Source organism: Nelusetta ayraudi, unplaced genomic scaffold (genome assembly GCF_046127955.1).
Source record: "Nelusetta ayraudi isolate G7.1 ecotype Tasmania unplaced genomic scaffold, CSIRO-AGI_Nayr_v1 ptg000084l, whole genome shotgun sequence".
In the NCBI taxonomy this organism is placed as follows: domain Eukaryota; kingdom Metazoa; phylum Chordata; class Actinopteri; order Tetraodontiformes; family Monacanthidae; genus Nelusetta; species Nelusetta ayraudi.
The window spans coordinates 3,869,995-3,894,796 of record NW_027466134.1 but is presented as its reverse complement, the minus strand read 5'-3'; the positions used below and the strand labels follow the sequence as shown (position 1 = coordinate 3,894,796).

The following is a 24,802-nucleotide window of genomic DNA, read 5'->3' as shown; positions in this document are numbered from 1 at the left end:
TCTTGTTTTCAGAATATATGTTATATATATATATATAACAAGATTATGGCAAATGAAGGCAAGTCAAACTCGACAACATGAGACGGTTTAGACCGAGTGTGACTGTTTTCATGTCGGGGCTTGATATGACAACCAAGACACCAAAAAGTCAAACATCACAAACACACAGCGAGACGGAGAATGATCAAAGATGTTTTCCTTCCCTCCCTTTTAGCCGGCGCTGCCACAGTGGGCGCTTCATTCTTTAAAGTCAACGCTGACATTCTCCTCCGTCTCAGGCGCAGCGTGGCGCGGTCGGCTGCCCGCTTTTGTGTCAGCGAGCGAGCGTGTGAAGGCGCGCGAGGGGAAGGGAAGGGAAGGGAAGGGAAGGGAAGGGAAGCGAAGCCTCCGGAGAGGAAACAGGACGCGGCAGACGCGCTGACAGACGGACGTGGCTGAGACGAGGCCGCGGGGCAGCGGGGGCCGCGAGCCCGGCTCTGTTTGCTCTTTTTTTTTGGGGGGGATGGGGGGGGGGGGGGGGGGGGGGGGCTTTTTGGCATCTGGAGCGACACGTGTTGCAGATTTGCAAAGCGTGCAAAGTTGCCTCTCAAACATGAAAGCAGATGTTGAAAGAAACAAAAACAACAACGGCCTAAATCAGACGAATAGGGAGCTCCAGACATGAGACAAGGGGAAGAAAATAATGGATTAAAGCAACAATATAGACACAACGTGGGCATAAGATACTTACTCGTCCCGACAAAATAAATATAACGTGTGCACAAAATATTTAGAAACTGCACTGGCCTACGGGACGTCCTTAAAGGTCGGGCTTGATTTAAAAGCTACATTTGAAAAAAATATGTTGTTTTTCACTCTCTGTCTGTCTAATTGTCACAGCTTCTCAGCCGGCCATCATACATGGAGCCAAACACAGAGAGAGACATGACTGGTCCAGGAATCACAAGGTTTGACCTCAGTCTGGACTTGAAACTGATCATTTCCACCAGGAAGACCAAACACCACAGCAGACGAGGTCATTAACTGGTGCGACGGCCACATGAGACCGTCTGCATGGAGCCGCTGGCCACTCTGATGGAGTGAAATAGAAGAAAAACTCTATGAGCCGAGAGTAAAATCATCTTCTGAGGGGAAAACAAACCCAACTTGTTTTACTCAATGACAACTTCAAGGCAACTATTAACTGGTGACACTTCAACAGTGCCTACAGTACCCGGACAAGCTACTGTATTTCTGTGCTTGGCAGTGTGTGTGTGTGTGTGTGTGTGTGTGTATTTAAGTCTATCCCTGCAGGTGACACACTGGGCTTGTAAAGAATCATATTGATTTCTCTCCGCTGCTCCTCCGCTGTCCCAGTAGTTAACCCCAGTTTCAAAAACACGTCCCTGACGGGGAAATCGATGCCTACTGTAGCACGGCCACTCTCAGAGTAGCACTGGTCCGGCAGAACAAAGCAGTTATTTCGCCGTGATGCAGCAGAGAACTTGCGATAAACTCCTGGTTCTGGTTGAAAGCGGTGAGACGGGACGCACGGTTCGCATTGGTGTGAGCACGAAGCTCTGCAGAGATTCCTGAGGTGTTGATAAAACTGCACAACGCGGTGAAAACGGGGATGAAAAGCTTCCCGGGACGCCAGGCGACACAGACCCCCCGACCTCTCCTCGGCCGTCTCTGAAGATTCATCTTCAAGGTGGCAAAAACGGCAGCTGATGTCTGCGAGCGGCTCTCTGAGCGACGTTTCCTTTCAACTTCTGAAAATCCAAAGAGGTTTATTTCCCCCTCCCCCCCGATCTCTAGCGTCGCCCTGGCGGTGAAAGGCTGCTTCTTGAAACAGCCCCCCGCACCTCCCCCCCAAAAAAAGCAACATGAATTGCCGGTAGATGATTCAGCTCCGGGACAGAACATTAAAACAATGGAGGATGTGTGGCGCTTTGCAGAGGTCAGAGGAAGGGCGGGGTTCACACGCTGCGTGGAGAAGAAGAGTTCAGGCTGGCAGACGCGTGAGGGAAATATGAATGAGGGGGGGGTGGAGGGGATATTTACCCCAGAGGTTAGAATAAAGAGCAGGCCTGGGAACAGAAGAGAGGGGAGGCAGGTTCAGAATGCAGGAAGGCAGCCAAAGACTCCACATGCAGAATGAAGCCGAGCGTCTCCGGGCGCGAGTGGCCGCTATCCATCCGCTCGGTTTGGGCCCCTCGCAAATTTAGAGAAGATGACAGTACAGTGTGAATGGCCGTCGTTCAAATCCAATTTATGATAATTCTTTCTAATGGTGACCTCAGTGTGAACACAGAGTGACTGGCAGAGAGACACCTGACGGGAGGACAGCAAGGACAATCAATTCGGTGTCAATAGACCCGAATACATTTAGAATCAGCCTGTCAGAGGTGACGGTGTCGTGACACCGGCTGCTTCTCTTCCAGCAACACTGCAAAACATAAATGTTCTTTTCACTTTGGCCTCATGTTGTCTTTTATCTGCTCTTTTACGCGACAGCTAATCTTAAATGCAGCTTCTATTTCGTTTGATTTTTTTTTGTGTTTTTTTCTTTTTATCTGTTTTTCCTTTTGGCTGTTTTTTTGTTATAATATACAAGATCGAAATAAAGTATTCAAATCAAATCAAATCAAATCAAATCAAAACAGTTTGTCAGAGGAAACAGGAAGAAATACTGGACTCACTGACAAAAGGCGATAAAACAGTGCTTTTGTTATTGTGCGACAAAAGAAGTTAACCGGAAATACTTATATCGCCCCCTAGTGTTGGGGAGGGGGACGCGTTCCTGTCAATCATTTGATTTTCTCCACTGCAAGTAAACTGTGACAAGCAGAAAGGTTGGATTAGACGAGAAAAACAAATTTTGAGCATATTTTGAGCTCCATAAAGCTGTGCACGTAAACATAGTCAGTGATGGGAGGTAACAGAGGTGAGGTAAAACTAGCAAGAAGTGTTAAAGTGTCGTTATGGAGGTGTGAGTCTATCAGCCGGGCAACAGCTGCCCTGAAAGGACTGTAAATAGGCATCAATAAGCCTTCAATCTCTTGAGCAGGAAGAAAAGACAAAATATCCCCGGTAACTCAAGACTTCCCTTGTTTACAGTTTTAGCAGCAAAAGTGAGTGTGCTTGTTTGCTGCAAAGGTACAGTGGATATCACAGCCAGGAAACAATGAAAGGGAAAAGAAAGTTTTTTTTTTTTCTCCCTCTTGTTTGTTTTTTTTTTTTTTACTTTTGTGTCAAAATATGAAGAGCATTTTCTGAGGGGAGAACCCAAAGAGAAGAGGAAGAGAAGGGGCTGCCAAACTGGGATACTGCTCCCAGTTCCAACATCATCAAGAAGCGAGAGCTCCAGAGGAAGTGACAAACTCTCACTTCGTGTCAGCGGGTTGGAAGTTGTTCCCATGAAATCTGGCATGTTTGGGGTCATTTCTGGACGGTGCTTGCTTCAACTTCAAAGTGAAGCCTTCCAGTAAAACAGCAGGCAGGGGAGGCTTCCGAGGCACCAAACATGGAGCACGACTGCCACCGATGGAGTTCAACCTTCTTCCTCATCCCGGCCCAATGCAGTTAAACCAGTTAGAACCGAGACAGGCGGCTAAATATGCTATTTTGTGGCTGATTTAAATTGTGGATAATTGCCGTGTTGACATTTGCTGCACAGTGGATGTTTGGAAATTAGTCTATGATGGCAGTGTTTTTCCAACCACTGTGCCGCTGCACACTAGTGTACTGTGAGATAATGTCAGGTGTGCTGTGAAAAATGACTAAATTTCACTTAATTGGTCTAAAAAAATAATAACATTCCATTGTCGAGTGTTGTTGAAATAGGATGCGGAGCCATTTTCCTCCTCAATTCCTCCCAGGAAATCAGCTTTGTGTGCATCTAAACAGATCCTGCTTTCACACTGAGCGACTATAAATAAATGCAGAGACTATAGCTTCATTATTAGGCTAAAAAGTGTCATTTTATATTATTTTTGGTTGGTGGTGCGCCATTGGATTTTTTTTTTTCTATGTAAAAAAAAAAGAAGTGCCGTCCGTCAAAATACGTGACTTTGAAGACAGAAACACGTGTTGGGACCTTCCTGCAGCAAGCAAACAGAGACGTTAATGCAGAGTTGATTTGTTTTCCTCACGTCTTATTTCTAGGCAGCCATAAAGATGTGATTCGTACACTTGGTACGGAGGTGTAATTACAAGGCCGTCTGTGATCCTCGAGTGGGAAAAGGGGTTTTATGAAGCATTACCAATCACCCTGACAGTTGCTGCCCATTGACTTGGCGAATGTCACGCTGCTGCTAATTATCTTTCCGGTTGGCTGCGTTAGGTTTTGAGGTAAATAATCCGTGGATCCTTTTCAAAATTCCAGTAAAATATGCTGCTATCTTGACCATTAATTTAAGGTCATGAGGCAAACTTTGGACACATTAACACATTGACAGCCCCCAGGTGTCAAAATAGCGGTTTGCTTGTGTCTGGATGGTTCTAACAGCAGTACTGTCACCGAGTTTGAGAGGAGCAAAGTTTCCGAGCAACATCCTCTTTGATTTAATCTTCTTCATCCTTTGACGCAACCGCCGCCAGGAAGCGATGGCCGCCGCAGAGTCACTTCACTGAACTCCCGTTAGATTGTTTCGATCCTATCAAGACTGAAGCGCTTGGTGAAAAGATAGTGAGCACAATGAGGATTGGCCCTGGTCCGCCCTTTAAATCTCTGCATCACCTACCTCTGCCAAACACTGGCTTGAGCGCACTGATACGCCGGCGGTGGGATAAGACCCGGCTACAGTGGGAGGACAGAAAAAGCCGTGGCTTCCGACTGTGAAACAAATGAAGACTTTAATTCTGACTTGTGCTTGGAGGCCACAGATACACAGAAGCAGGGCTGAAAGACACGAGACACCGCTGCTGGCTGTTCTCCGCGGACCGCTGCTCTGGCGCGAGGATGGCGTTTTGTTTTGGGGATAAATAAAAAGAAAACTAACAACGTTCCTTGGGGTCCAACTAATCCCAGCTTTACATAAATTAAAAAAGTCCGGTGGTTCAAAAAAAAAAAACAACAACGCATGGACGTGTGAGAGGACTGCGAAGACGACAAAATGAAAGGGAAACGTAAGCGGGAGTCAAGGATGGAGCGATTTGATGAGTTACAGATACAGAGAGATGCGGTAAAAATAGTCTTTGAGCAAAAAGAGAATAATGTCCCCTCCCAAAAGAGTGAGAGCACTTCAGGAGTTCCACCGTCAGGTTTGGCTCATCGGCACAAGAGTCATTTGTTCCACCAAGGACGAGGACGTCTCGGTCACTGAATCTGCGAGCAACTGTCACGGCAAAACTGTCCTGACAAATCCAGAATCCGTCCCTGAACTCACCCTCACCTTGACTCACCACCACCTTTCATCTGGACACCCTGTGACAGGGATGGACCATTGCACAAGTCTTGACTTGCTGGATGGAGGAAAGACTTCTGCTACATTGGTTTCCTGTTTTGATAAACACTGGAGAGGGATTTTTGTTGGTGTGTGTGTGTGTGTGTGTGTGTGTGTGTGTGTAATACGTTGCTAAGGAGTCAGTGTTGGCAAAGAATAACGGAGAGAAAAAAAGAAGAAAAACGAAAGGAAAGAAAGGGAAAAGACTGAAATATCCGCACAGATTGGGGTGTTAGTTAGTTAGTGAGTTACCTCACATACCTGGAAAAGGTGCTGCCGTTTGTTATCATCCAGCTCAGAATGCTACTATTGAATGCAAATATAGCTGTTGTATTGGTGGTCTTGGCTCAGGTGGCGCCTGTTGGGAATCTAATCAGCACATTATCTGATGAGCCAAGTGAATGTAGACTACCAGTCAACAGTCTGGACTCAACCTATGAATTGAATGTCTTTTCTTTCATTCTCATGACTATTGACATTGCAGTTTCTCACTGAAGGCATCAAAACTACGTATGAACACACATGGAATTACGGAGGAAACAATGAAAGTGTCAAAAAAACTCAAACATGTTTGATATTTCAATTCTTCCAAATAGCCACCTTTCATAAAAAGCATTATTATTAGCACTTACTGAAGGTGTTCTTCTTTGCTGCATAATGACATATATCTTGCTCATATATTTGATGTCTTCAGTATCTATCTGCAGTGGAGAAAGTTGCAAAGACTTTCATGAGAAGGTGTGTCCAAACCTTTGACTGGTAGTGTGTGTGATAATGATCCTCAAGTTTCGACTCGTCTGTCACCAGCTGTTTCTTTGTAGCCTCTCTGATGGCCTGTGGTCAGCATTGAGGAAATACAAACAGCAAGTACACAGAGTATTCAAACACAGAGCCACCATCGCAGTGTCACCATCCTGGCTGGTGATGTCACAACCTGACCTCTCTTCACTACCTCAGCCTGGGCTCAGACCAGGTCACTCAAGCTTGTCTCCTGCCGACAACCTGAACTAGTTTCTCTGGAGCCTCAGTTTTTGAGTTTTTCCTTTTTTGGTTTTGGCAAAAAAGTGCAAACCTGGCACATCTAACGGGTTTGGCGTCAGACAGGGGTGAGTTCTCTGCGCTGTTGTTCCTACGGGAGCAAACTGCAGCGGCAGGATGAAAGGCTGCAGTGTTTGAACTCGACAGGGAGGGAGGTGGTGTTTTCGTCTCATCACACCACTATTTCATCCCCCAGGCAGTCGGGAGTTTCCCGTCTGTTGAGAACATTGAGCAGGTTGATGGTCTCCAAGTCCGTCCCCCAACCAAAGATCTCCATGTCCTCGTCCTCGTCCTCCTCGTCCTCATTGTCATCGCTGTCGTCCGAGTTGGACTCGTACTCCGAGGCGATGCCGGACTCCCGGAACCTGGCAAAGTCCAGGCAGCCCAGAGACTCCACCTCGTGCGACAGCAGCGCCGACTCCAGTGCCGCGCGACCTTTGCCCTCTGGCGTGCCAGAGGGCGGCGAGGGGGGCCGAGGGGGCGGCGGCGGCCCCTGGAGGAAACGGAAACACTCCAGTTTGAGAAGACATTGCTCCCTACCTAGCAGGCTTCCCATGGTCCCGTTGGAAGACGAGAAGACGTTGCTGGTGGAGTCGGAGGCGCCCAGCGCGGGCAGGTTGACGGTCGACACCTCGGGCTTTGGCGTCGTGGGGTCGCAGATCACCGCCGGGACGGTGGAGCGGAAGGTGATTTCCAACAAACTGTCCTGCGATCCCACTGTGGAGACAGGAAGAGGGAGAACATGAGGAGCAGGAGGAGAGATGAATACATCCCACACACACACACAAAGTGGAACATAGTGCAATAACTGCAGAATGTGAAGGTGATGATGAATGTGGTACGGATATATCAGACTCAAGTTTTTCACGTTGACTGTAAAGTATAGATAAATGTAAAAAAAAAAAAAATCCACAAAAACAACATTTAAAATTAAAAGTATTAAAAAGTATGTAGTAGTACCTTGAATAAAAGTGGAGTTTCCCAAATTGGGATTAATAAAGTAAATCTATCTATCGATTTCTATAAAAAGGTTTAAATTTGGCATCCTACTGATAAAATATTAGGAGGCGCCTCTATCTTTAACTAGATTTATATGACGGCCAGTGGGCCTGATGTGTTTGTATATACAAGAGCTCATGTTCATGTTTTGTCTTTTGATGTATTGTTGTGCATGTGTTAATATTTACCATGTCTATGTCTACTTATCACTGTGTTTTTTTTTCTGTTATTCAGATACTGTTCATTTAGTGCATGAAACATGAGACCACATTGTAAAACGTTGCAGAACCTTCCCCCTGCAAATGATATCATATCATCAGCGAGTCGACTGAGGTGTGTGGAAGACACTGCAGCACAACCTCACATGAACAGCGTGATTACAACACAGCTGTGGTGGAGATCTACTGCTGTAAAGCTACTGCAAACATTGTGGCACATACTGTGATACATAAGAAATAAAAAAAATAGAATGTTTTGCAGTTTAGCCGACCAGAAGCCCAGGCAATCTCACTTTTTTGAACATTCTGTTGGTTGCACCTTGCAATTATGGGTGCATTTGTTTTACTGGAATTAAGAAGTCACAAACAGCTCACTAGAAATGCTGAAAAAAATGCTGTGATTCCAATCTGCTCTCCTTCATGGGTGAAACGTTTCAGCACGACGTAAAAAAGCAGAAATGTTTATTGGCTGGAGCGGTTGATGGAAACGTCACAGCTGGGTGGACACATGCATTGTGCCAGACAGGGGCCATTGGAGTGCAGGTGGTATTATGACTAGAGGGTAAAGTTGAAAAAAGGAAAGGAGATTGGCTGGAGATTCAATGATAGGGTTCCACTTTTAAAGTGACTCGATTTTTTTTTTTGGTGGAGCTGGTCACATGGATATAGATTTTCTCTAAAACGTGTGTAAAATGTTTAAAACAACTAGTTTATTGAACGTGTGAATTTTAAGCATTTTTTTCATTTTATTTTCACGTTCATTCTATAATAGTATTCAAGCTGCCAGGTCCTTCAAACAGATTATTCCTTGTTGAAAGGAGTCACGAGTGAAAACTACCTTGTTTCATCTCTCGAAATGTGTCCTCAGAAAACTTTTCCCAGAATGAAATGAAATACCTCCCCTCTCCCCCTCCCTCAAAAATGGAGCGGTTTAGGAAAGATGTAGAGAAGCTAAAGCGAAGTACTGATCTGAAGAGACGACCCTAGAAGATGGCAGCAGAGCAGCACTTGCTGTGACAGTTGCTGTTGAGCCTCCTGCAACTACAAGGAGCCTTTGGAACATCTGAAACGGAGACGAGTCCATGAGAAAAGCACTGCGCTGCGCTAAATTTTTCTAAAATCTTCCTGATAAAAGTTTGTTTCCTGCAGAGCCATGCGGGCATGCAGCCGACTGTGATGGCGCCAAACAAGGATTGTCAGTCTGAATAGATGATGAATAATGCGCGAAGCCTCGGGGACAGAGGCAGAGAGGGGGGGCACGGGGGGGGGGCGCGATACGCGGCGCATGATAAGCAGAGGGGCGAGTGGAGTCTCACACTGGTTGGAAGGCGCTTTATTGTCGCGATTTCCATTTAGAAGCCTGCTCAACGCCTTCACTGCGTCCTCCCTCCTCTCCGGGCCACATCAAGCTGAATTTATCAGCTCAGTGCAAAAGTTGGAGATTAATTTGGTGTGAGGTTCCTGGTTTGCTCTGCCAGAACTTTATGGATCAGTAACGGTGGGTCTAACCCCGCGACAAACCAAAACGTATTTATTCAGAACATGTGTAAGTAAGTGAAGTCTTCGCTGATGCATCTGATGAATCCACTTACTCGAGTTTGGTCCGGCCATCTTGGTCTCCAGGTCCTGGATCTGTTTAACCAGCAGGGAGATGTGCTGCAGAAGGTCTTTGTTCTGCAGCAGCAGCTGATGGACGCGGGCCTGGGCCTCCAGCCGCGCTGTGGCCTCTGCGCTCAGCTGGTCCTTTAACAGGTGGACCTGCAGGTGGGGACATATATAGAGATGGACAGATAAGTGGAGACGGGGGAGGAGCTGAATCTCAACACGGCTTTTTCAAACACTCTCCCCCGGGTCTCAACCCAGAAGAAGATTAGCACGGCTCCCTCCAGATCAGCTTTGTGACCCAAACACTGCGATGAACCGCTCCGGTAAAAACAATCTGTTGGTCGGTTGAGGGGTTGGGTGTGAGTACTACCAATGTACTACCCATGTATGCACTACCCATGTATCATACTTTGCCCAATACTATTGCTATTATTACCGACATAGTCATGACACGATCTGTAATGGGTGTATTTTCTACCAGTCTGCCCACTCGCTTCTTCCACGTTGTCAGTCTTTAATGACAGGAGACCATGTGGGCATCACTTCTGATACTCATGTAACTTTAACCCCACGCCACGCCACATTGGCAGTGGCAAAAACCGAAGCAACAAAAGTGATTTGAAAGTCCAGTGTGTTCAATTTTTAAAGAAGGCCATAGCACAAGGAAGCTCGACCGACGACGTTTTTGGTATATCGAGGGCACTGTCCAGCGGGGCAAGACGGCAGCTAACTAGGAGCAAGACTCAATGTATATTCTTATATTTATATGAGAACCATTTTAAGGGCAGGAAAATCAAATTACTTTCATTGTACTGCGAGTATACACCTTTATTAATGCATTTATGGGCTGTATGTTAAGCTTTTACAGATACAAAAATCATAAATCAAGCCAAATTTTCCACACTGGACTTTTAAAGCCTGCAGGGATGAAACCTACAGCAGAGTCTGAATCACTGATAACAAAGAGGAGCCATGAAAGACCGAGATCACACTGTGCACACTCTCACAGTGCAACAACTTTTCATACCATTAGTGAATACTTCAGATAAACCCAATGGCTGTGGCCCAACCCTCCAGCCTGCGCATACTGCGTAAATGCTTTCAACAATTTCAAAAGGCAAAATTTCAAGGTAACCAAATCAGTGGAATGCTTCAGAGGAAACAGAGTGTGCTGAAAGAAGTGGCTTACTAATGGTTTTCTGGGCTCTGGGTAGTCTGACGGATCTCTGCCCAGCAGTGCAAGCAGATCCAGCGGGACTTTAGCCGTCGGCCGAGGTGCTGGTGGTGATTGTGTAAACCAGCTTTCATCCACTTACACAACCACTCCATGTCAAAAAAGCAACGGCTCAGGCGTGCTGCACACTGCGGTGCCTCAGCTGCTCCGTTTCGAACTTTGCTGCCATCAGAAGCGCGCACAAGTGTGAGAGCACTAATAAGGTGGCAGTTGTTAAAAAAAAAAGAAAATCATCAAAAAAGCCTCTGGCCCTTTTATTACTGCAGCTTGATGTGGGAGAGCAAATCCTTTGCTGTGGTTGCATGGGGCTTTTTGACGTCAATGAAGACACATTCCAATAATGAGAGACTACAAGGCCATTTCATGTTACAGAGACTGTAAAAACTCAGAGAGTCCTTGGACTGTTTCTCTTTTATTGCCCCCCCCCTCGCCCCAAAAAAAGCCCTCGATCCAAATTTGTGCTCAACGGAACATATTAGAAACAGTACGACTCGTTCCTCTTACATGCTAGTTTGGCAAACACATTTATTTTGCTGTTTTTACTTTGATTGCCAACTCGTGATTTCACTTGAAGTGTTTTTCCTTTCGGCCGTTCCCTTCAGGCTTCAGGGCTGACTAAAGCAAATGACATCAAATGCATAAACATATTCAAAGGTCCAGAGCGTAATATTCGGCTTGATTTTTGATTTTCATATTGGTAAAAGCTTAGTAGACTGCCCATGAATACATCAATAAAGGTGTATAATTGCAGTGCAATAAAAGAATAACAACAATTTGGTTTTCATATATAAACAGAGCAAGGATTTTGCTCCCAGTTAGCTGCCATCTTGCACCGCTGTATTTTTAAGGAAGCCTGTTGAGGACAATCAAGCAGCCCGGCACACGTTTGGCATTGACTGCTCGCGTCTCCACATAAAACAACAAAGAAGAAGGTGGAAGAGGTATTCAGGTTTGGGTGCGCAGGCCACCGTAGTTCACTGGCAAGCTCAGGAGAGGGAGTTAGAGTGAAAGATGGTGCAACCTAAAATGTAACCCCTTGATGTAGCTGTATCTTCTTCAAAATACCCAAATATTACCCACTGAACCTTTGATGTGGCAAAGTTTTCTTTTTTCTTTTTCTTACATTAGACACCCCTCCCTGACATAAGCCTTTGCATTCATAGGGCCACTTTAGTACCATCTGTCTGGGACTTGCCTCAATGGGTCACAGTCACATCCATGATTTCAACTTAAAAAGAATTATTTTATTTCTAAGTATTTTGTAGATAAAATTAACTTTTTTTTTTCCCCCCCAGATGTCTTGTTTTGCAACTGTGACATCTGCAAAACGCTTTGGCCATCGCTAATGGCCGCCCTCAGAAGAAGCTTTTATCCACACGCTCATCTCCTCCCTCATTGTCTCTTTCATTTCGCCTTTAATATCTGGAGAAACTGTTTTCAGCACTTTCTGGAAATGGAAGCTCATCAGTCGCCGCCGCTCTCTAATAAGAATGTGGCAGGGTGGCGAGAGGGATGAGCCAGAAGTCAAAATATCTCTTCCCCAAGGCCTTTATGGTCTCCTTCTAACACATCCAATTACTGTACAGAAGAACAAGCGGCGAGATGACAGTCCGCCCCTCCACTGACCTCCCACTTAGCAACAAATAGAAGTGATTTGAGATTGTGTTTTTGACAGGCCCGCCACATTTGTCCTGACTCAGACCCTGATGATGACGCTCTGCAGAGAGCTATTATGGTGCCTCAGCCACTCACATTATTCATGCTGAAGAATCATATCTGTCTCGGTGCATTGGTAGTTGCCAAAAGAAAAAAGCATGGTAACTAGGGGGAAGCAACAACAACAACAAAATACTGGCTTTGATGAGAAGAGACGACGTGATGTCTTATTGTGGGTGCGTTCTCTTTTACAGCACAAATACAAAGAAAATACTTTCTGTCAATATAAAAAAAGCTGGAAAAGAAAAATGAATGTCCAAACGGCTTTAAAGCATTAGAATGTAAAGGTTGGTAAAGGGAAATTTACCTTGCTTCCTTTTTGCTCTATCAAAACAGTAAAAGTTTAAGGCAAACATGCTTTATGATGCCGCATGTTAACAATGCACTATGTGCCTGTGACGGTTCTCAGTCATCCAGCTCATCTTAATGTAGAGGTGTTTAGCTGAGTTGAGCTATTTTCACCTAATAAGCATAATCAACACTTTTATTCATGATCCACACCATAGGTGTCAAACTCTGGCCCGCGGGCCAAATTTGGCCTGCAGTGTCACGATACTTGGAACGATACTTGGATTACTACCATAGCTGCGGAGCTCTGGCCTCCTATTGGAAGAATGTGAAATAAACAACACTCAGATGAGTGTCTAGGCTATAATTCGGCAGCACCACCAGCGTCCATCTCACCACTGTTGGTGGAAGTGATTCCCAGAAAAAAAAGAGTTCTGGGCAATCTTGGTCCAACTAAAGGCTCGGAGCATAAAAACAATCCGTTTAAAGCTTGACAGTCGTTTGTCTAATATCTGATATGAAGCTTGACTTACAAACTTCAACACAATATTCATTCCAATAGTGATAATATGAAGCTTGCTTCACTTAATGCAGCATCCAGAACAAATAGGCTTTTTCCTGCCTTCAATTCTGGGTCATAAGACATAAGAGAAAGCTACTATTCTATATAAAGCATCGGAGCATGCCCTGCAAAACCTCTTCAGCAGGGAACGCTTTGCACTTTGTCGGGCAAATGAAAAGGGAAAAGAAACAAACAAACAAAAAAAAAAACAGTCCCTGTGGATTACCACCTAATCTTGTAAAAATGCCAAATTGCAAAAGCAGCAAGATAAGGCTGAGCAAATGAAGCAATTTCCCTGTCGAGCAGACTGAGAAGGAGCGATTTCACAGGCTTGTTTTCCGAGGATGTTCTCTTCCACAGGATTAACATCGTGGTTCCCCTGCCCACGCCAGGTCCCTTTGAAGTCACAGCGTTTGAACGCCCTCCAACTCCAACTGGTCCGACTCCGTTTTCTGTCTCGTGTGCGGACGAGTAGATGGAAAAGGAAATGATTATTGGGCTGGGGCGCAATGCAAAGAGAGCCGTGGTGGAGAACTCTCTCGTCATCTTGACAAGATGGCACTTGATGGGGAGGAAGTGGCGCCGAGACCGAGATGGGGACTGTCGATGAGCAACTTCACACCGTACAAAAGAAAGACGTCGGGACAATGCACGTCAGTCTGGGGATACGATGATGAGAAGGAGAATAAAAGGACTGAACAGTGTGGATAGAAATGAACAGGCGCGAAAAGGAGAAGTTGAAGTGCGGATCAGCGGCTGAGGCAGTGAGAATTAAGACTGGGAAACAAGTCGGACACACGAGGGTGTGACAAAACTGCCTCTGCAGCGAGCGAGCGGCGAGCCTTCTGAATCACCAATGAAGCCGCTGTGCTCCTCGGGCTTCATTAAACACCTCCGCTCCCACTCATCCCCCAGAGAGCTCTGATTAGCGCTGGCGAGCCTGCTAATTCAGCCCCGTTCACTGTGACCTCTGCCCGGGCGCCGCCGCCGTCTTCAACATTCGGATTTCCCCCGCGGTCGTTTCTGAAAGCCACGACGGAACCGCAGCAGAAGCTAAAAACAATAGCCATGCTTCACTTTGCAAACGCAGACAAGAGCGGAAAATGGTTTAGACGTGCAGGCGAACTGAGTTGTCGAGACTTTACCACTCACGAGTTTCATCCTTTTTTCCATCTAGTTTCCACATGTAGAGATACTAACTGACAGGTGAAGACAGAAACAACGTCACCTTGCATAGTTTGCTTGCTTTGAGCAATGAAAAAAAAAACCAAAAAAGATATTTCAATGCGCAAACTGTACTCTTGTGTTTTTTATACTTGAAACCGTAACATTCAATGTGTTTACTGTTAGCTTAACCGGTGGTTGGCTGTCTTGTTTTTTTTATTCGACATTTTATATGCTAATTAATATGAACTAAGACACTCGGTTTGATGTAAATCAAAGACATGGATAAGAAACAACAGCTGCGTTTCCATGACTCCTAGAATTGCGCAAAACCTAAATATGGCAACAAGGAAATGAGGTTTAAAGTGTTGAGGAAGACAAATATCAGGGCACGATGATTGATAAGCAATACCAATGCAAACAATATCAAGAAGGCTCAGCAGAACTTGATGCACAGGTCAAGGTCTTACTGAGAGTTTGTAGAAAATTCATTCACTCTGTGTGTCGTTGCGTGATACAGCGTGTTACTGGTGAGCAACAAAACAAAACCAAAAGAACAAAAACTCAACCAGCTCATTAATCTTTCCAGAGAGACAGCTGGGGCGCAACTAAACCACATGATGTCATTGTAGGAGGCCCATTTGCAGAAGATGGGAAGATCATGGCTGGAGACACAATTAAATGACAAACAAACAAAGGAAACATATGAGGGTTGGGACGAGACTTGACTCCAGCCAGGGTGCGAGCCGGGGCGCAGCGATCATCTGTCCACACTATTACTGCACTCCTGTGAGCACCTCAGCTCTGTGTGCAGAAGTCATTCCTGTTTATTCATAATATCAATACTTTGTTAACAGCTTAACTACCCTGCTGGGTTCATGATGCTGGCACGATGCTCGATATGTGTTTGTGTGTGCTTTTTTTGATCTACTTACCTACCTACCTACCTACCTACCTACCTATCCATCTACCTACCTACCTACCTATCTATCTACCTACCTACCTACCTACCTACCTATCTATCTATCTATCTATCTATCTACCTACCTACCTACCTACCTACCTACCTATCTACCTACCTATCCATCTACCTACCTACCTACCTACCTATCTACCTACCTACCTACCTATCTATCTATCTACCTACCTACCTACCTACCTATCTACCTACCTACCTACCTACCTACCTATCTATCTATCTACCTACCTACCTACCTACCTACCTATCTATCTACCTACCTACCTATCTACCTACCTACCTACCTATCTACCTACCTACCTATCTACCTACCTATCTTTCTACCTACCTACCTACCTACCTATCCATCTACCTACCTACCTACCTATCTATCTACCTACCTACCTACCTACCTACCTATCTATCTATCTATCTATCTATCTACCTACCTACCTACCTACCTACCTATCTACCTACCTATCCATCTACCTACCTACCTACCTACCTATCTACCTACCTACCTACCTACCTACCTATCTATCTATCTACCTACCTACCTACCTACCTATCTACCTACCTACCTACCTACCTACCTATCTATCTATCTACCTACCTACCTACCTACCTACCTATCTATCTACCTACCTACCTATCTACCTACCTACCTACCTATCTACCTACCTACCTATCTACCTACCTATCTTTCTATCTACCTATCTATCTATTTATCTAACTATCTATCTACCTACCTATCTACCTACCTACCCATCTATCTATCGCCTAATATGAATAGTCACTCAAAAAAGAGGGCCTCTCTATCTTTGGTGATCACTAACCTTTTGCTGAAACTGAACAACAATCATCATGATGGCAGAGCAGCAGCAGCAGCAGCAGCAGCAGCAGCAGCAGCAGCTTACAGGCTTCCACCTCCAGGGGAATTGGCGAGTGGGTGTGGAGGGGGAGTTGCTGCCTGAAGTGAGTAAATCAACGAGGAGAATATCTGCCATCACTGCAACCATGTTGGAGACTTTGTGATCAGCCAAAATAGTCGTCGACACATTGTTGGATTCCACAAAACAACGTGGGTTGGTTTTCCATTGTGAGTCACACGCATAAAATGGAAATAAAAAAAATCAAAAAACTCTGGCGAGCACACACACACACACACACACACACACACACACACACACACACACACACACACACACACACACACACACACACACACACACACACACACACACACACAGCAGCAGTAATGTAATTCCACTCCTTTAATGTGTTCCCCCAAAAACGTTGAGTATGTGTGCAGAACTAATAGGCTTGTCACTGTCTACATTTCGACCTTCAGTGGTGGAGGGAGCTCTCCTCCCTCGTTACAGCTGGTTAAAACTAGCCACAGGCAAGTTTAGCCGTGTGTGGGAGGGAGGATGAGGGAGAGGGACACAGCTTGAAAGTATTTGGAGTCTGCAAAACACACAGAAACAGTTTCAACTTCTCTGAGCTCATGAAACTTGGACTTAGATAAAAAAAAAAAAAAAAAAGGGACGTGTGCGTGTTTCCCTTTGGAAAAACGATAATACAGTTCAAGTGTAAATGTTGACAAATGCCAGAACCGTCTAGCTTTAAAAAAGAAAAACTGACACATTGATTCTCACATAATGGAATCAGAGCTACCGTTAAGAGGACCTGATCATGAGTTCAACCCATCTAATAACCAAGTCCTTGGAGAATGACAGAGCGGGCGTGAGAGTGATTCAAATGCAGTGTGGAGAGACTGTCAGAAGAGCCCAGATGACCTGCGATGACTGGGAATACTTTGCAGAAAAAAACAAAAAAACAAAAAAAACAGTGAAAAGGCAAAATGGCAAAACCACCTCAGGCTATCACACTCAAAAAGCATGAATTATTCCACATTACGAGGGCGGGAAAAAGCTTTCTAACGTGTCAGAAATGTCTCACAAAATCTTAGCGCAGTCAGTGACCTCAGACTCCACCAGGGCAGAAAATTCATGACATTCATGACGGGGCTGCAGGCTGAACATTCATCTGTCGTCTGGAGCAGGAGCCGGCTTGACGTCACTGGGCGGAGATGAGAGGGCGGCCGGAATGGGCGAGAACAGGCCGTTTCATCAGCGCGGCGGTGAAGGACAGGAGACTGGAGAGTCTGACCGTCTGGAACACGTCTGGAACACGTCTGGCTCTCAGGCGTGTGCATGTGTGCACACGTGTGATTGAATTGATATTTGATTCCCCCCCACCCCCCTCTTCCTTCTTTCTATTTTTTTTTACTTTTATTTTATTTAATTATTTATGTTTCTTGTACATTTGTGTCTATATATACTCTGTATATGCAGTTATGCTGATACGCAATGATGTGCATGTGGGTCGTTTAACTACCTTGTGTGTACTGAGTGACTTCTTAGTTTGGTTCTATCTTCCTGATTGATTTGTTATTTGTTTGTTTTTTTTTTTCTTATTTGGGATGTTGAGTATCTGTGTGTGTGTGTGTGTGTGTGTGTGTGTGTGTGTGTGTGTGTATAATCCAAAAATCAATAAAAAATATTTGAATAATAATAAGTGCCCACACGTGTGCGTGTTAAGCTAAATGTTAAATGGACTGCACTTCTATCGCGCTTCCAGCACCTTCACTGTTCCCCAAAGCTCCTCACAATGTTCGCTCACACCAATGGGTGGCGCTGCCAGCCACATTAGGAGCAATTAAGGGTTCAGCGTCTTGCCCAAGGACACAACGGCAGACTGGGATGGAGCGGGATTTGAACCAGCAACCGTTCTGTCATTTCCCTTTCATTTTCATTCAGGCACGTATGACAGGAGAGTCCGGCAGGTGTGACGCACAGCCACCTGCCACTGAAATAAAGCTCTGTTTTCAATGACGGGGAATTCAGTGCGCGGTGGACAGAAAGTGTGTTTCACCTCCCAGAGCTGGATTACTGCTGTGGCCACTCACTCGGTCTTACAACTAATTAGGGCTGCAGCAACAAAGCGATAAAAAAAATCAATTATTGAAAGCGTTGCCAACAGATTTCATTATTGATTTGCTCCGTTGCCCGATTAATGAGACACTCGTGAATAGCTCGGACACAGAGCCGTTCTCTCGCTACTTCAAATGCACGCGGCAGACGGACACACAGTGGCGGGCCGGAGTGAAAAGGAACAAAATGTGGAGTTTTGTTTCAACTTGCATGCAATTTGACAGACGCTCGGTCGATGTCCCCAGTCGCTCGTCCGCTTCGGGCAAACGGGGTTCCGTCAGTTTCCAACGTTCACAAGCAGGAAGGAGTCCTTAAAGCGATGCTGGAGCTAAGCTGTCAATAGCATGTGACGTTTTGTTACGGTTCCATGGGCAAGTCTGAACTAAAGAGGGATTTATTTACGATCCTTCTTTGTCAAATTCATCTTTTAACGTGTTAAATAAATTGGATCTCACCTTGTTTATTTCTGATGCGAAACAATAAACGTGTGCAGGGCTGCAAACATCACACAGTGACTTACACAGTTTAGTTACATACCAGACTCCACGCAAGCTTCAATTTCAACTGGGTTCAAGTTTTGCCTCTTCAATCACTCATTAAATGCAGAGGACAAATGTTGCGTCCTTTGGGAAGTGACATTCATTATGGGACTATAACTTTACTTTCCAACACCACTTGAAATGAGGACTGTGTATTGCATCACTTTGTGCAGCTGCACACTCACAGCAGGCTTGAGGCAGTTTTTTGTGCAGACACACTTGCTGGTGATTTGATGGCTGAGTGCTTCCTTCACAGTTTGAATCGATGGGACCACAACACAAGAAAAAGCCGCGTCATTCTAAACGTGCCACCTTTTTGGTCGGTGCGATGCTATTATGCGCCGCCGTCGTCGTTGGTCACTCGCATCATATTTTCATGCTTCTAGTTTATTTCCAGTGAACAAAACAGCTAAATTATCATTTAAAAGGCTTCTTTTGTCTCCTCGCTCGAATATAATCTCACACACTGCTTTCAAACTTTTTGCGGCTCCTATCCATAAAGATATACGGTATTGGTTTGGTGTTTGTTTGTGGCAATGGTCCTATTACATTATAACATCTTTGAAGACTTCAAACCCCTCCGACTTGTATTTCCCAAGATAAAAGATTGTGCGACGCAGTCGACCACAGCACTTGATCAAAGTCTCTGCGAGTGTGTCATAAATAACAAAAGTGTCTGATGATATCTCGTGGCGGCACTACGTGTCGCCCATTAAGTGCTCCGGCTCCGCACGCCACGGAGCAAATGTTGTGACACGGGGATGAATTAATTTCCCACCGTAGTTTGCTGATTTCAGAGTTTCTCGCCTCCCTCGTTTGGTAAACAGTGTTTATCACAAACTTGCCCTCAAGATGTTGTCAGCATTTTCTCTGGTTGCCAAAGAATCGGAGTGCACATGAAAGACTTGTTAATGCCACTGTGACTGTAACAGTCACTTTGGAATGAGCTGTGAAATTGCAAAGAGGACGTATGGGAGCCAACAGTTCCCATGGCAACGTTAGCTCACGCTGCTACTGTTACTTGCTGTGTATCCATTAATTGCTGTATTTTTGTATTTTGACTATACTTCTGAACCATCCATTGATCTAAACCTTGGTTTTACGTCTGACATATCGTTTTATACGCCTTAAATATCACATATCTACGCTGTACTTTCACACTAAACTTTCCGAACCGAGTTTGTCGCGACACTTTCGAAGACATTAGCTGCGTTTCCATTACAGTTTTTCCGCAAAATAAAATCGATATTTCTAAAATTTCAACAATGTACAATTGCCATTTGCAGGTGTTTCCATTGAATGGCGCGAAGCGCATAAACCGTAATTCTGGTCAAATCTCGTCCGGCGAGAATTCTCGTCAAAACTCGTCCGGCGAGATTTTACGAGAACTATCTTTGCTTTTGGTTTGTTCACGTTTTGTTTGCTGTCAAGAGTGGTTGTTATATTTTTTTTCTTAGATTACTTGGAAGAAATATTCCATCATTGGATATGGATATGTCTGAAAAACTACCTAATGAGAGCATCAAAACCTTTTATCCATATTTGAGAGGTTTTTACAAGTTCAGGCATTTTTATTACCAGTTTTATTTTGTTGCGATATTTCGTTTTCGCGCAATTCTAGGGGTGATGGAAACGCAGCTAATGATAGTGTGGAAATGTGTGTCCGTGCGGTACGAGCACTGACCTGTGCGACGGCTACTTGCGTCTGCTGCTGCTGCTGCTGCAGCTGCTGCTGCAGCAGTTGGATCTGGTGGTGGATGGACAGAGGGGCGCCGGGCGGCAGCGTGCCCGACACGGGGAGCAGCATCTTGGGGCTGGACATGAGCAGAGACGCCTCCTCCGAAGCCTGTAAACAGGGAAAGAGAGAGGGGGGATAATTAGCAAAGATTTTTAGTCCAAATGTAGATCAGAAACAAAAGAAAAACGGGGTCTTGCTTTTCAAAAGATTTCCCACAACTTTGAGGAGACGGATCTATGGACTCCAAATGTGTGATGAATAAATGAACCATAATCAGGACAAGCAACGACAGCGATGTGCCGCGGAGAACAAGTCATCATCAAAACACAGATTGGAATTTGAAATGCGGAATTGCTGATTAGTTGCACCAGCAGGGAGGGAGAATTCAGAGCAGCCGCCCTGAAACGCTCCACTCCAACAATAATGAGTTGCGGGACTCGGTTCTCCTTCATCTAACACCATCAAGCATCTTAATTGTCTCAAGGCTCCGCAGTCATGCAGCCGGAGGTACTACTTTGTATGCAGATAAGTTGCCTTGATCCTTATGTGAGCGGCAGCGGACACAGGTGTGGAGAAGCCATGTGTACCCTCAACATCTTGCCGTTCCTATACGGCTGATTAGGTTGCAGATACACTTCCTGTCATCAATCAGACGATAAAGACCCACTGTTGCTCCCTCCTGGCAGTACCGCTGTTGCACTCTGAGGGAAAAGGATCCAGAACTCTCAGCGGAGAGACCTTCAAGAGAAATCTCCCAGCACTGCACAGGCATCTGGAGGTACAAAACCCATGTGGGTGCAAATCTCATACTTCTACACGCAGCAAAATGAGCCGGAGCTACACAATCAGCTGACCGGACTGAGGAGCGACCGCCGGGGGAAGAAGATGCTTGAAGGAGACACTGGTGGTGGCGTGAGGCGGGATTGGCAATCCAGTGGACCCCTGATTCAACTGAGGCTGGGTCAATCCCTCCCAGGAGTCCAGGAGCCGCTGCCATCTGTCTCCGCTTAACCACACGGAAAGACGCGAGCACGCGCCGTCGCCCTCTCTGTGAGAGCGACGCAAGACTGATGGCCTGTCTGAGCCAGATCACTCAGGTTAATAGAAGGAAAGCATCCCTCATGACAAGCTGCTTTGTGCCACTGAATAATGACGAGTTAGGTGTGCATACAGGTGTGTGTGTGTGTGTGCGTCATTTTTAAATTCTGTCTGGCTACCTGCACCTTGGCTTAGCCGAAGCCTCTGTGCTCGATGTCTCTTGGCAATGTTGCTCAGCAAACACTGCTGAGTGTTTAACACTTCATCCACTGCTTTCCCACGCAAGTTACAGTCGCAGAGGGTCATCGTGCAGGAGGAGGTTAGTATGGATTGTATCAAAAATGTAAAAATGACTACGTGCTTAATTACCCCAGACCAAATAGAAGTATTTTCACTGAGCAATTCTTCAAAAACATATTTCTAATGAAGGACTTCTGAGGTCATGGAGAGAAAATGTGTTTTGCAATTTAAGAAAAAAAAAAAAAAAAAAAAAAAAAGGGAAATATAATTTAAATATTTTTTCCTAATTGCATACTTCAGGGATCAAGATAAAATTCAGAGAATAAGGTTGAAATAAATGACACATTTCTTCCAGCCAATGAAAAAGACCAGAAGTAAAAGGAGAAAACAAAAAAACAAAACCAAAAAAATACAAACAATGTTGTGTCAAAATGTATCCAAATGTTTTGTGCAGCATCATCGTACATGGTTGTGAGAATGGTTTCAGTCATTATATTGTGCAGACGAAACCTTCAGAACAAACATTTCCGCAATAAAAGAAGAATCCCAGAACTCTCCAAGGTCCTGAATCAGAGTGCTGATTCATTCTGACGTGAGCCCAGAATGGTTCTCCTTATGTGAGGTGAAGATCAAAAGCTTAAATCAGAACAATTGTTTCTTTTTTCACACACAGTTACACAGTTGTGTTTGAGACGAGGCAGTTTGATTTTTCTAAATCTTCCCCTGTTTTTGTCCTTTATGCTGTTATTTCTGCGCAAAAACAGCAAGAATTCCAGATACAAGTGAGATTTATACCAAACTTGGCCGACAGTCCGCCAGTTCGGGGGGATTTGGGTCTGAAAGGGAAAAGCTCAATGTTTTAGTTGACTTTGACAAACACTTTATGACAATATTGGCAGCATCAAAGTACCAAACCCACTGAGAATTTGTTTTTAACCTTTGTAGATCTTTCACTTGAGACACACAGAAAGCAATCACTTGAGGAAAGACAGGGTATGGATTGTCTATTTAATTCAAACTAAAGAAAGAAAGAAAGAAAGAAAGAAAGAAAGGGACAAAAACATAAGAGTGAAACATGATCCAACCTCGGCGAAAGCAATACTTCAGTGTGGTGATCGTGTCGATCTGTCTGAGCAAACATAAAGGCTTTGGATCTTATTGCAGTTACATCAGTGAATCCACTATTTCGTCCTTTAAAGCCAAGAGAAGAGATTTTATGAGCGTCTGACCCAATGTTATGGAATTATCACGCAACATGGGTGCAAACCGGGTTGATAAAAAAATGAAATACAACTCTTATGTATTAAACTACAAGGCACAGGGTCCTCTCGCTGTTAAAATGTTATTGTGTTCAACTACGGCTTAAAAAAAAAAGAATACTATTTTAAATGCACCACTCGTTGAAGACCAACGTGTTGCTGGCACTTCAGCTCTAGTGCTGGCTGCAGACGGGACACTTGAATGTCACAGAAACTGCAAGTAAACAACAACTGACTTCCTCCTGAGGACCATAGTGAAGTTTTGGCTGGAACACCTTGCCACCTTGTCGTGACCTGTGATTTTGGACCATCGCCTCCAGCCATTAGTGTCACTTTCTACAAAATGTCCGAGCAGCTATGAAGATCGAGAGGTAAGTCATCCTCAGGGGCAACACCACGCCCGGAGGTTCCTCCTCGCAAACACAACACTGAGCTGGGAAAGGGCCGTGGCATGGAAAACACACCATTTTTTTGAGCCATTTATTTTGAGGGGCTCGGCCAAAAGAAGTCACCTTAAAAATAACCTCATTTCTCTGCTGGATTTAGACAAACAGCTGATTTTAGGTACGGAAAATGAGCGAAAATGGCCCAACACTGAAAATCCTCATATTGAGTTTCAAAGCCCGGCCTGCAAATTGGAGAGTTTGACTGTCACAATCCAAACATGTGTTTTAGTGGTGCTTGAGTCATCTGGGGTTGAATTACAGAGGACAGAAAAGGGAGCTGAGGACATCTGGGAAGATAACCAGAGGTCTGAGCAGAAGGAAGGAAGGCAAAGGAAAGTTCTGACTTCCCCTCCTCCAGCTGCGATCGCGCTCGCTGCTGCCTCCTGAAAACACACTGCTTTCTGCCACACACTGAGGCTGCAAAAACACAGGGGTAATAAAACACCACTTTGGGTGTTTTCTGCTTTCCCTCACAGCCGACAGCCGTCCAAAAAGATTTATAACTTCATCTCTGGGCTTCTGAGAGCAAAGCTGCGAGATCGCTCTACTGTGTCGCTGCCTGCCTTTGATACATTCGTCACATTACAGGCTTACGCACTGTGGCCTGTGTGCCTGAATATTGAATTATTTATTTGGTAACACTTTATAGTAAGTACACGCTATTAAGCATTAGTTGAGCATGAATAAAGACTGAATTCATTGTTTATAAATCATGTTTCTGACATTAATGTATGTAGTTTATAGACACAGTGATAAATGTGTCACTCTTCATTACTGAGCTCGTCACATTGCTTAATAGTTAATGATTTTTTTTTTTTAATTTTCCAATAGATTTAATAACTGTGTTTATAAACTACATACTAATGAGGATTGATGTCAGAAACATGATTTATAAATGATGCATTCAGTATTTATTCATGCTTAACTAATTCTTAATAGTGTGTACTTATTATAAAGTGTCACCATTTATTTATTTATTCATTATGAACGTGCAAATTTGACAGAGCTTCCTAGCTGCTGTATTACAATGGTACAATTAAAAGGTTAACATGAAGAAAGTCTATATTTCTGTTGCGTTGAATTTGAGCGCATTCTTGAAAAAAAAAAAAAAAAAATCAAATAAAACAAAACTCTTAACGTGCTGCTGAAATCTTCAACAAGGCTTGGAGCGTTCAAGAGCTTTCAGCAAGCAACTGAACATCCAGAGCAGGACAGACAAATACACCTCACAACTCAACAACACTGCTCAGACCGCCTGGCCGCCTTGGTTGGAGGATTTAAGAGCTTGTGCGTTATTGTGCGGGGTGTAGGAAGGTTCAGGGGCGACACGAAGCCATT

The 24,802-nt window shown here is 44.7% G+C and overlaps 1 protein-coding gene across 3 annotated transcripts in view; it reads right to left on the bottom strand.

Moving 5' to 3' along the window:
• Positions 1 to 24,802, bottom strand: part of LOC142900830 (carboxyl-terminal PDZ ligand of neuronal nitric oxide synthase protein-like) — a 119,270-nt gene that overhangs the window by 12,367 nt on the left and 82,101 nt on the right. For all 3 annotated transcript variants that reach the window (XM_076045371.1, XM_076045372.1, XM_076045373.1), the window contains 3 exons: positions 20,428 to 20,589; positions 9,274 to 9,439; positions 7,005 to 7,181 (listed from right to left, as the gene is read on the bottom strand). In XM_076045371.1, coding sequence (XP_075901486.1) covers positions 7,005 to 7,181; positions 9,274 to 9,439; positions 20,428 to 20,589 — 505 coding nt within the window. The remainder of the gene's footprint in view (positions 1 to 7,004; positions 7,182 to 9,273; positions 9,440 to 20,427; positions 20,590 to 24,802) is intronic.